General features: G+C 50.9%; 1 protein-coding gene across 4 annotated transcripts in view; it reads left to right on the top strand.

The window, feature by feature from the left end:
• Positions 1-12,803, top strand: part of NHSL2 (NHS like 2) — a 76,541-nt gene that overhangs the window by 5,593 nt on the left and 58,145 nt on the right. For 2 of the 4 annotated variants that reach the window (XM_014523632.2, XM_025213244.1), the window contains exon 1: positions 2,291-2,654. The exons of 1 other annotated variant lie outside the window; for it this stretch is intronic. In XM_014523632.2, coding sequence (XP_014379118.2) covers positions 2,612-2,654 — 43 coding nt within the window. In that variant the 5' untranslated portion in view covers positions 2,291-2,611. Of the gene's footprint in view, positions 1-2,290; positions 2,655-12,803 lie in introns of those variants that run through there. One more of the 4 variants, XM_025213245.1, reaches the window with a different exon arrangement.

Raw genomic sequence — 12,803 nt, 5'->3', positions numbered from 1 at the left:
CAGGTGCCAGGCTTTTGTCTGCAGACAAGGTGGGAGATCCCCGCTGTGAGGGATTCAACAGCAGCCTCTCAGGCTGGCTGAGACAGATCTCTGGAGAGGGGCACCAACGGGGGCGTTTCTGCCACAGGTGCCACCTTGCTGTGGGGCAGGGCAGGGCAGCGGGGCTGGCTTGAAGTGGGCGGGTGAGGAGGCAGGCGCGGGCCGGCAGTGCCAGCGGCCACTGCTTGGCCTCCTGTGCGGGGCCGCTCCCCTGGGCCCTGCGGAGGTAAGCAGCTCCCCACCCCTCACTGCTGGCTGGGGCCCGCAGGCCGGCCCTGCCTGCCTCACTGTGGCGCCACCGCTGTGGCTCTGTGCCGGTGGCTCCGCACTGCTGCTGCTGCAGCTCTGCTCTCCGCGCCGCTGCCCCACGTTCCACGCTGGCGGCTCTGCACTCAGCGCTGCTGCCACAGCTCTGCGCTCCATGACGGTGGCACCGCCACCAGCCAGATAAAATGGCTTGGTGGGCTGCATGGTGGCCCACAGGCCATATGTTGGACAAGCCTGCTCTAGGGGCTGAGAGAGACAGTCCAAAGGAGCAGAGCCCAGAGACAGCTTTGTCTTATGAGGATGCTGTGTAGCCTCCGGTCCCTCAGGTGCCATATGCAGCCAGGATAGAGGTCAGACACACCAGGGGATGGCAGTGCCAGGGCAGTACAGGATAGGCAGCGTTCCCTTGGGAGCTGAAGGATCGGAAAGGAAAGGGGGAGTTTGGGCTGAGGCTGGGATGTGGGGCCCAGATGCAGCACAGAGAGACTCCCCATCTTACTGTGCTGCTAGGAGGAGCCCCAGAAACCTCTGTGCTTCTTATACTAGGCCTTGATCAGGCAACATACACCTTGCACACACATGTCCACTCAGAGGCACATGTAAACATGCATGTTCATGGAGCTGGGGGTTCTCTGCTCTCACTGGCTTCTGTGCCTAAGGGAACATATTGCCTAGCAGCATCTAGCCCCTCCTCAGGCACTGGTCACAGGCATGGAGAAGGAGTCCTGGGAGTGTGTGAGTAGGTGCCAGTTCTGAGTGCTGGCACTGACCTGGTGTGGCACAGAGTAGAGGTTGCAAGCTGGCTTGTAACTGGTGATGGGCTCCTCAGGAGGATGAAACATGCTGGTTGGGAAGCATTGTCAAGATGACCAGTTTTTGGCAGGGAAGTTACTCTGTGGGACTGTGGCTAGACCATGTGTCTTAAAAATATCTCATTCCCTGTGTTCTTATTCCCCTAACCTGAGCTACACAGTAACACAGGCCGGCAGCCAGAGCCTACCCTGTGAGCCAGAGAGGTGCAGAGTGTTTGCCCTTCATCCCTGGACACCTCCTCCAGGTTCTTAGAGATTCCCAGAGTTAAAAAGACTCAGATTTGCTTGAAGTCAAAGGGCAGAGGAAAACAGGGCAGTTTCCTGGGTGTGAGGAGACCTGGGTCCAAGCCCAGTTCTGCTTTTGTGGCCTTGGGAATGTCCCTTTCCCCCAGCAAATGGAGAGAACGATAGTGGCTTCATCCTAGGCACCGTGCTGCTAGAGTTAGGGCTGCTGATGATACAGGTAAGACCCTGTGCTGACACAGCACCTCAGCCTGGAGCACTGTAGAGAAGATGTGACATGTCCTGGTTTGTGATCAGCTCATTGCATAGCCATCCTGGGAGTGAGGCCCAGCAGAGTAGACTGTAGAGTGGGACTGAACAGAGGTGGCTATGTCATTGAGGCTCTTGTAGTTGCTCTGAAAGAGGTGGCTTGGTTTGTTTATAGAAGCATTTCAAGGAGCAGATGAGGGCACCAATACTGAGAAATGGGTCCTCAGCTGGTGCCCAGCATGGCAGCTCCCTGGCTGCAAGGGGACTGGCTTTGGTGGAGCTCTGCCAGTTTACATTGGCTGAGCATCAAGCCCTTGCCACCAGAGGACAGCCCCAGCCTCCCACAGGGTTTCATCGCAACTCTAGGAATGCTGGGCACAGAAATGTTGCCCAGGAGGGAAGAGCCCAAATCACAGCCCTGCCATGCCAAAAGGAATGGCTGTGTGGTACAGAGAAAAAGAGACTGGAAAAACAAGCCTCCTCTCCATCTGCCTCCCCCCTCCTCCGCAAGCCAGTGCACAAGGGAAGGAAGAGGGAATGGGCCATGACAATGGGCTGTAGGGAGCTGACTCAAACAGCCAGTTCCTGGTCATTTCCTCTCCCTGTCGGGCTGGAGAGGGCTTGGGGGTGGGGTAGGCAGGAGCTGTTCACCCTTTGGTGCGTTTACAAGACAGCATCCACTGAGCAGCAAAAAGCAAGCTCTCCACAGCCTGCAACAGAGCAGAGCCCTTGGGCAGCAGGGTTAACCTCCAGCAAAGGAGCCATTGCTGCTCCGGAGTGGTCTGGGAACATCCTCCTGGCTGCTGCTGGCTGGGGTGAGCGGCACCGCATGGAAGCAGGGTTGACTCTGCAGGGGGTTCCACTGAACTGCACAGCAGCCACAGCCTGGGGCGATCTTCAGCACAGACATATCTGTCACACAGATATTCCAGTAGCCCCTCTTCGCCACTCTCACTGGCCGCAGAACTTCATCTGGAGCCGTGGGCTTCTGCCGTGTAGCCATGGACAGGTCAGAGTCTCTGCTCCTTTCCCGGCACAGGGGAGGTAAGGCAGACGGGCGTGTGTGCAGGCTCTGTTTTGAGGGGTGGAGGCAGTTGGCTGCTTCGTGGAATGCTAGAGATTTCCTAGGGCTGGGAGCAAGATGATGATGGTGATATATCTTGGCACTAGCCATGAGCTCAGCATTATATGTGGCAAGCAGAAGGGCATTTTGCTCCCCACTGGATAATTGTGGCATTGGACCCTCCTCAAATATTCTGGGCTAAACCCTGAAGCCTGAAGTGGGGCTTGCAGGGGAAACGTGAGTATTACCTCTCTGTTGGGCACAGAGGCAGAGAGACCCCCCCCGCCTCCCCTTCCTACCAGCAGGTCGTATGGGGACCAGTTTCAAAGACCCCAGCTTCATGCTGAGAGGAAGGGAAGAGGGCATCCAGGAGCAGGTATCCTTTGTCTCCCTTCCAGGGACCCTTTGCATTATGTGACACTGGTTCTAATGGGGAATATCCATGTGTTTGTTCAGCAGCCCTTCAGGTGAGGGGGGTATTGGCACATGAAACCAGTCCTTTTCCACAAGAAGACTATTTATCAGTGTGCTAAGGATGGCAACCAGTTCACCAACCACTGTAGGGCTGCTGGGCAGGCAGTGCACTAAGGTCTATTGTCTTTGACATTGCTTCATCTGAGCTCGTTAGAGGAGGCAGGCAAGGCCCAGGGCTGAGGTGTGAAGAGTGAGTGCCCTCTAGTTCTGTCCCTTTTACCATGGATCTTGCCCAGCAGTTCTGCCAAAATGCCTGACTGCTCCTGAAAGCCACTCATCACTACTGCTGCAGCCAGGGCCAGCATGCCCAGCTGCTCTAAACCTTGCTTGACTTCCTCTCCCTGCAGGGTCCACATCCAGATTGGCCTTTATGCCAGAAGCATTCCAGAGTGCTAGGTGCCAACTGGTCTGGATATTGTGGTTGATCATCCAGTCTCCAGTATAGGTCACTGCAGGATGCAGATGGGTCTGGGGTCTAGTCAACTGACACAGGAAGCAGGTTTTACCTGTGGTCTGATTTGGGATGTGGTAGGATTTGACTCCCATGCTGTGGGTGGGGATGCCCATGCAGTGCAGGATCATGTGTAAGTAGTAATCTGTTCACCTAGTGCAGCTGCTGTGCTGTGGCTTTCGGAGCATTTCATGGGTTGCCCGTTTACAGCCTGTACTGCATTGGCATGGGTGGATGGAGTTGGGCCCTCCAGATGTATTGTACTCTGTGCTGGTGGAGCTGTCTTGGAGCCAGTACCTGTGCTCATCCTGGCTGTGCTTTGTCCCCGTGGCACTCCAGGTCTATGTCACATTCCCCTGCCTCAGGCATGGTTGAGAGAGGCAGGATTTTCCTTCTCCAGGTGCTTGCTATTGTTTCCCAGCCCTGTGGGATGTAATTCCTCTGTTGGCATCTGAGACAGTGCCATGGAGCATTGCAGGGAGATGACCTGGGGGAGTGAACTATTCCCTGACCTCGACCATTGGTTTTGGCAGCCTCCTATGCCAAACTAACTTTTATGGGCTGGAACAGGAGTGCAGCATGCCACCTTCATCATTTCCATTGTCATGTATCAGGGAGCTACTGTGAAACTGCAATCAGGAAAATATGCCCTGCAGTGTTTTAGATGAGCTGTAAACAGAGATCCAGAACTCTGAGCACCTGTGTAGATTTATGGGCACATTTAATTGAAACAGTGCTGCCTCTGCCCCATATCACATCCTACCTCCCTGTGTTTTCCTTCCCAAGCACGGGCAGTAGGGTGTTTTCTTCCTTTCCTGTGCTGCTGTGGAAACAGGCTGTGCACTGAGGATGGCTGCTGCCCTGGGGTAGTTGCATATCGGTGGTTGGGGCCATGCTTTGTTTCACATACCTTTTGCAATACAAGGGGTCTTAAAAATCAGTGGATGACATTATTACAGCCACTGTGTGAGAAGCTAGGCATCTGCTGTCCTGGGTACGGAGGTACCTTTGTTGTGTCTGAGCTCATGTTGCAGGCCCTTTGTCCCCGTGCAAGGCCTCATTGCACTAGCTGGCAGCTTTCTTACATTGTACTGGGGGCTGACAGGCACAAGTGGCAAAAAGGTGCAAGGGGAAGCACCACTTTCCTGGGGGCTTCTGTTCCCAGCAAGTGTGTTAGCATCCAGGGGCTGATGCTCCCTCAGACAGCACCAGCCTGCATCTGCTGGGGTGAAAATCAGGAGCTCTTACTGCCATAGCCCCTCTCTGCGGGGAGAACTCTGGCAGGAAGACACTGCATGGGTTGGGTCCCCTGGTGGCCCCAGGGGAGCAGCTCCCACTTGATGTGGGAGGACTCTGGTGCCTACACTCTGCCAGCATGCCTCAGGTGACTGAGCACCTTATAGGCAGAAGGAAGAGGAATTTGGCCTATGCCAAGATGAGCAAAGCAGATGCTGGTGTGTTTGTGTTATGGAGCTCTAGGAACTGTCTTGAGATCTCTCAAGACTGGGAACTGACTGGTTAAGTAGCAGAAAAGGACCTGGGTGTTACAGTGGACAGAAAGCTACATATGAACAAACAGTGTGCCCTTGTTGTGAAAAAAGCTAACAGCATACTAGGCTGCATTAGTAGGAGCATTGCCAGCAAATCGAGGGAAGTGATTATTCCCCTCTGTTCAGCCATATCTGGAATACAGTGTCCACTTTCGAGCCCTCCGCTACAGAAAGGAATTGGACAAATTGAAGCAAATCCAGCAGAGGGCAGTGAAAATGGTTAGAGGGCTGGGGAGCATGACATGAAGAGAGGCTGAGGGAACTAGGTTTATTTAGTCTGGAGAAGAGAAGACTGAGGGGGGATTAAATAACAGCCTTCAGCTACCTGAAGGGTGGTTGTGAAGAGGATGGAGCTAGACTGTTCTCAGTGGTGACAGATACCAGAACAAGGCATAGTGGTCTCAAGTTGCAGCAAGGGAAGTTTAGGTTGGATATTAAGAAAAACTTTCTTGTGAGGAGGTTAGTAAAGTACTGAAACAGGATACCCAGAGAGGCTGTAGTCTCTCCATCCTTGGAGGTTTTTAAGACCCGGCTAGACAAAACCTTGGCTGGGATGATATAATTGGGGATGGTCCTGCTTTGAGCAGGGGGTTGGACTAGATGACCTCCTGAGGTCCCTTCCAACCTTAATTTTCTGTGATTCTAACCCACATAATACAGACCACTGAGCCACTAACCCATTTGGGCTGCAAGCCTATGACTGTCTCTGTGTCCCAGGCCAAGTCTTGTACTAGCCAAGGCTCTAAGATGAGCTTGTTTTAATAATGGGGAATATGCATCCCTTATTGAATCCTCTGGGGGATGAGCCTTGGTCTCCAGCATGGCCAGCTCTCTGGCCAGTTTGAAACAGACATGATGGTTCATGCTTCATTTAGTAAGTGGGAAAACTGGCCTGCTGGCAGCACACAAAACACATCCTCCCTCTACCTTGGCTGTCCTTTCCATCTGTCTCCCACAGAAGAGCTAACAATGGGGCTGTCTGCTGCTCCCTCCTCACCTTTGTGCCTGCAGTTTCCTGTGCACAAACAAGCTTTAAACCGCCCCTGCTGCCAGTTTTCAGGGCAGGGATGCTGATACACAACACTAGAGTCTGTTGGAGCATGGTTTTTACCACGCTCCAGCACACTTGATTAATTGAGTCTGCTCCAACAAGCTGTAATTACAGTGCATTGGAGCAGCCTCACTGCAGATGTATAAGCACGTGTAATGGCTGTCTTTGCACCAGTTTCACTATAAATTGGTTTCTAAAGGAAGGAATCAAGTTGAGTAAAAGCTGCGTGCTCCAGCTTCAGATTGCAAAGACCTTCAACGGACTTACAGTCAGGCTGCAGTCACACCAAGGGTAGCAATGATCTGCCTTAGCACATGCCTCGCATCTCCCTAGAGGCTGGGCCCAGGGGTTTAGCAGCCTGACCCATCTAACAAGGTCTCATAGAGGTAATGATCAAAGCCAAAGGGGCAGCTGCTGCAATCTCAGGCTCTGTCCCTGTGCTGATGGCCACAGAATTGTTATGTTTGGGCCTAAAATTTTGGTTGTGGTCTATTTTAAGAAATTCCCTGGGGGTGGGGGAAGTTGCTGTGAAGTCCACTGTCATTAGTTAATATATCTGCTTTAGCAGCACACATGGACCCATTTGAGATTAGGGTCCTGCTATATGGGGCTCTGTGAGTACCTTTGCAGGTGTAGGTAGTCCCTGCGTTGAAGCTCTTAGACTGACATGTGACATTGACAGCTCGTCTCAATGACAGTCAGGGATTGGAGCAGCTTGGTGAGGACCCAGAAAAGGAAGGGGCAGTGGTCTGGTTGATTTCCAGAAAAATGACAGCCCCCAAAGATGCAGCTGGGATGTGATGTGGCAACACCAGTGAACACATGAATTAGACCCATTCCATGATCAGAGCAGACTGTTACATGTCAAGCGTTGGTCTTGAGGGCAGGTTACAGTTGTCCAGCAACTTGGAGGAGCTGCTTACCCTTTTAGAGAGAGTTTTGTTTAGGGATGTTGCATGGTCCCTGGTACAGCTGCCCACTTAGTGAAGATCTGGTTGGCTAACATTGACAGTCCTCTCATGCAATTGGTGTGGATGTGTGACCCTGCTTTGCTGCTCCCTCTGTACCCCATGGGCTTACTAGGTCTTGCTTGCTCTGACTCGCAGGCAGTGCTGACACTGATTTTCACTGAGTTGTAGCCCTCAGGAAAAATTGAGCTGGACACATTGGAGCCCAGCATCTTTACTGGCAGGTGGGCCACCTGTGCCTCTGCCTCACTTGGCATGAAGCATTTGGCAGAGAGCTCTTGTCAGTCATGCCAGGAGCTGCAGAGAGGTGTAAAGAGCAGAGCCATTCCTGCAGACAGGCTTTAGTCCAGATCAGAATCCCTGTCCCTCAAAAAATATGGGTTTTGTCAGCAGATTGCAGGCCTCCCACCTCAGCTCTGAGTTGAGGCTGTACCCCATATAGCTGTGGAAAAACTCTGAGCTCCAAAGCCACTACTGCCCATGGGTACCTACAAATGGCTTGGGGAAGACATTTCCCTTTCAATTCCCCTGCTAGATTGCATTCCAACAGCTGCAAAGCAGCAAGCTATTTGTTGATAGCAACCTAATTTCCCAAACCATCCCTCAAGGAGTCCAACTGCAGGAGAACAATAGGATGTGCCTTTTTATTGTGTGCATAAAAGCCTGACAAAGTGGGTTTTTAGAAGGAGAAATATTGGAGGTGTCCAGCCTTGTCTTCCCTGTTTTTGCTTGGGAAAACTATAGGATGAGTTGTCTCAGCCCTTTGCAGGATAGGGGTGTTAGAATCTTGTCAGCTTTTCTCCCTCAGTAGTCAGTGCTCACTCCTCTATGGTTTTCTTTCCCTGCTTATTCAGTCATACACTGTCTTCACAGCAAGGACCTGATTTCTTTAATGTAAAAGTCAACTTTAAAGAAATGCTGAAATCTTGAAAGAAAAGGGAAGGGCACAAATCTGTTACTTTAAAAAACGTCTGTGGCTGGAGAGGATCCAGGGGATCTGTGGCTTGTTTTGGCTTTCCTTTCCAGTGTATGGCAGCAATGGATAGTTGACTAGGGTGCAGGATTTTATAACAATCTTAAGGACAATGCAGTGGGAGTTTCCTATCTATGCAGCCCTCCGTCACGGTCTGTGATGAGCTCATTCAGAGCTATTGTAGGCAGGGCCTGTTAATATGCTGCGTACAGCTCTGTCCTGTCCAATGGTGCCCTCTGAGCTTTGTACCTGGCCGGGCTCCGCCTGGGCTTGTGACAGAATCAGGCCACATTCTTGTAGCACTTGGACATTACACTACTGCAGAGCTGGCAGGTTAAATTGATTGATGATCGTAGTATTAGTTTGGGCCATGCTGAGGGCACAGTCACAATCAGCATGCTGCTTTACTCTGCACAGCAACAGTACAAGATATGCTGGGCCTGAGTCTAGGCTCACTCAGATACAGGTTTACCCCAGCTAAGGCAAATTGGAGTCAGTGCACTGGCTTTGAGAGACCTAGACTGATGTGCCCCAGTTGAGGATCTAACTTTCTCATCTCCACACCTAAATAAGTCAGCTATGTCATTTTAATGAACTAAACTGGCTCTGCATACAAACAACGTCAACAAGAATAAAACAAGAAACTACAAAATGCTAGTACAGGATGGTGTTCCCAAACTGCATCCAGCCCACTCCGTGCCACGCTCGGCCTTCCCACCAACTCCAGCTGCCATTGTTTCCAGCTGCTAAGTGCCTTGTACTTGGCACCCACAATGTTCCTTTTTAAAGGTGCAGTAAGCAGATGCATAGCCCAGAATGCTCTAAACAACACAGTCCAGGGGCACAGTGCTGCCCTATCCTTGCAGCAGGCTGGAAGCTGCATCCCTTTCACCATGTATAAATGTACACTGTGTGCACACAGGGTGGTTTCTTCATAATGTAGGAGGGCAACAATAAGCTCCTACCTGGAAGCATCAGGGTTATGGTTTGGGGTGGTTTGACTCTTACAAAGATCGATAGACATGCGGAAGAGGCCTTCCAGGCCACCCCTTCTTGCTCTGAGGCAGGGTCAAGTAAACTGAGATTATCCATGACATCAGGACAGAAGACATCTGCCCTTAAAACCCACCGGTGAAGGAGATTCCATGACTTCACTAGGCATCGCATTCCAGTCTTCCATATGCTTGGAAAGATTTCCTAATGCTGAAAATTAAGCCAGTTTCTTCTTGCCGTATCCCCAGTGCTTATGGTGGATTGATCACTGTCATAACAGCCTTTTACAAATTGGAAGACTGTCATGACCCCCCTGTTAGACTTCTCCTGTGTAGACTAAACAAACCAAATTCCTTCAATCTTTCCTCCCAGGTCATGTTCTTATCATTCTTGTTGCTCTTTTCTGGACTTTCTCCAATTTTATCCTCTTTTGTGAAGTATGATGCTTAGAGCTGGACACAGTACTCCATCAGAGGCTTCACCAATGCTGAGGAAAGTAAAATAATTACCTCCTGCGTTTTACATACAGCCTCCTGTTCTATCCCAGAATGAGATTTGAAGTGTTTTACAGCAGCATCACAGTACCTTATATTAAGTTAGTGCTCCATTATAAGCCCCAGATACTTTTCTGACTTGCTGCTATCTAATAATATTCCCTGTTTTGGATTTGTGCATTTAACTTCCTCCAAAGAGTAGCATCTTGCTTTTGTCTCAATTAAACTTCATCTCCCTGGTTGCAAACCCTCTAGTTCTCCAAAGTGCATACAATCCCTGCCATATTGGAGTTACGCTTAGATTTTATAAATGTACTCTGTATTCCATTGTCCAAGTCATTAATGAAAATATCGACTTCAACTGGGCCCTTGTATGATCCAACCGGAAATGCCATCCCCTGGTGCAATGGTCGTTAGTAGGGGCTGAGCCTCAACTTAAAATTTTGTGGGTTTTAAAACTGGTGTTTTGCTTTGAACTGGTTTGTTAGGGTGAGGGAAATGCCCAATATGGGCAGAACCTCCAGTTCCTAAAGCAAGTAGGAACCAGGGTGCTTATCTGCATACCAGCCCCAAGAGCACTAGTTGAGCTCATAAGCTGTTTTCTGCCATCATGGTGCATTATCTCTCAGAGCTGGTTGGGATGTAAGGGTGCATACTGAGAAGGCAGGCTGGGGTGCACTAAACTGTTTCCTACCCTGCACTTTTAGTAGGAAAACATTAGAGGGTTGCTTTTGAAGTTAAGATACAGGAGTTTAGACTCCTGGTTTCCTGGCTCTGATCTTGATCTGATGCACAGCCTTGGGAGGTCATTTCCCCTCTCTCTGCCTCAGTTTCTCTACATGTGAAATGTAAAATTTGCTGAACAATGTCTCTGGTGTGGCTAGAGGTCCATCCTGCCTACCAGGAAGCACCAGGATGATGCACTTCAGAGCACCATTAGCGTGCCTATCGGTAAAAACGGTTTTCCTGTGCCCTGGCCACTAGATCTTTCCTCAAATGAGCAGTTTGTCTAGCACTTTGTGTTGCCTCCTGAACTTGTAGAGTTGACCTCTGGTATCTGCCATGCCTGATGTATGAATGGAATCCAGAGCTCCATTTCCACTGGTCTCCAGACAGGAGGGTGGGTGTGAGAAAGTGCATGACTTTACTTCACTTCTTTTCCCAAGGGACCTGAGGAGGAGCTGCAGGAGACAGGGCTGGACGACATCAGAGAATGCAGTTATCTGACTCAGGTTCCGGAGCCCCACCATGCATACTAATTGCCATACAGACAGTCCTGGGACTTACAACACAATTGGTTCCTGAAAACTGCGTCTTAAGTCGAAATGTTGTAACTCAGAACCAATTTTCTAACAAGAAACAAAGTTATAAATGGTGGATTGGTTCCCCAACCAAGGCCCAATATCCTGTTTTCACCAAAAATACCCCAGAATTTTGTACTCGATCAATTGTAGATGCGTAATATAGCTACATTAATGTATTTATATTGTAAGTAGCAATCATATTGATTTGGAAGGACTTCTTTGAGATGACTTTGCTGGACTTTTTGAAGCTCTCTTGGTTGGACTTTTTGAAGGGTTCTTGGCTGGAGTCTTCTCAGGAGACTTGTCTGCAGGTTTTCCTGGAGCCTTGTCTGCTTTCTTAAAGAAAGTGTCCAAGGAAGTTTGGACAGAGATTGTCCAGGGAGATGGGCAACACAGAGAACTTGTTCGCTGGCATGGCATTGCATCAGATCAAGCGTTGTAAAGTTGAAACTGTCAGAAAGTTGAAACAGGGTGTCAATTTATAAATGTTGTAAATGCGAACTGTTGTTACTCAAAACATTGTAAATCGAGGACTGCCTGTACTCCCTAATCAGACAGCCGAGCAGGGAGTGCAGACTGTGTGCTCCTGGCTACGAGCCAGGGCCCCAGTAAGTACAAGGGTCTTTGCTAATCCACACAGAACCTGTTCAGTTTGTGGGCTCGTACTTTTGTCTTCCTTCCTTTCGTTTTTAAATGCCTTGTTTGGCTAGTGAGGATGATCTGATTTCCTAATTCAGGCTTGGGGTCGTGGTGTATCTGGGGCTCTGCTGTAAGGACTATTTTGAGGCTTGTGCCATGCCAGGGGTGAGAAGCAAGGTCCATGGGAAGGGCTTACTCTCAGAAAGAGTACCCAGGGGAGTCTTTGCCCAGTTTGTCTTTATTTTCTAGTTTCCACACAGAGCTGAAATAATCTTCCTGGCTCAGCAAGAGAAGGTGGTGATGCCATCATCATCCTCCAGGTGGGGTCTGAGGCACATTGAGGGAAAGAAACTCATCCAACCTGCCTAGTTAAGCCAGAAACAAAATCTGGACTTCCTACTGCATTCACCCCTGCTGTATCCAATAGACACCACTTCTCTCCCATAGCCAGGAGGCCTGACTCCAACACCCTTGTTTAACTACTAGACCAGGGATAGCCAATGTTTTTTGGGCAGAGTGCCGAAAAAACCCACAATGCCTACCTTGGAAGGTGCCGGAGTACTGGCATGCAAGAAAAACAAAACAAGGGCAGGGGGTACATGGCAGGATGCCCTGCTTGTGCCCCTGCCCCCCAGCCCTGCTGCCCCTTGCCCCTTAGCCCAGGCTCCGTGGCTATCAGCAGCTACCCAGAACCTGGACCAGCTGCAGCCAGGAGGCTGCAAACAGCTGCTGCCTCCCTGCCCTGGCCCCCGCCCTAGCTTGCCTCCCAGACCGGACCCCGGGCTCCAGGGAAGCAGCAGATACCGGCAATGTTCCCCGCTGTGCTGCCCTCACATGCACTGTGCTCCCGGCCCTGCTGCCCTCCCCTGGGCCCTCCCAAGTGCAGCGTGTGCGACCCAGAGTGGCAGTGCTCAGAGGGGCTGCACAGAGAAGCTGCCTGCTGCTGCAAGCTCCGCACTGCCTGGGTCACACTTCCTCTGTGTGCATGGGAGCAGCATGGGTAGTATGCAGGGCTGTGCCCCTCACTGCTGCCCCCGCCTGCAGGGTAAGTGTGGCCAGGACAGCAGGGAGCTTAGAGTGGCAGGCAGCTTTCTGCACCCCTTGCTGTGCCCTGCCATGTCAGGTTTCACACGCTGCTCTACAGAAGTGGTGGCAAGGGCAGCACAGTGGGGAGCATCACCAGTATCTGCTGCCTCCCTGGAGCCCAGGGCTGGATTTGGGGCTGGGAGGCAG

The sequence above is a fragment of the Alligator sinensis genome, unplaced genomic scaffold (assembly GCF_000455745.1).
Source record: "Alligator sinensis unplaced genomic scaffold, ASM45574v1 scaffold414_1, whole genome shotgun sequence".
Taxonomy (NCBI): Eukaryota; Metazoa; Chordata; order Crocodylia; family Alligatoridae; genus Alligator; species Alligator sinensis.
The sequence above is the reverse complement of the archived record's forward strand: the minus strand, read 5'-3'. Positions and strand labels throughout refer to the sequence as shown.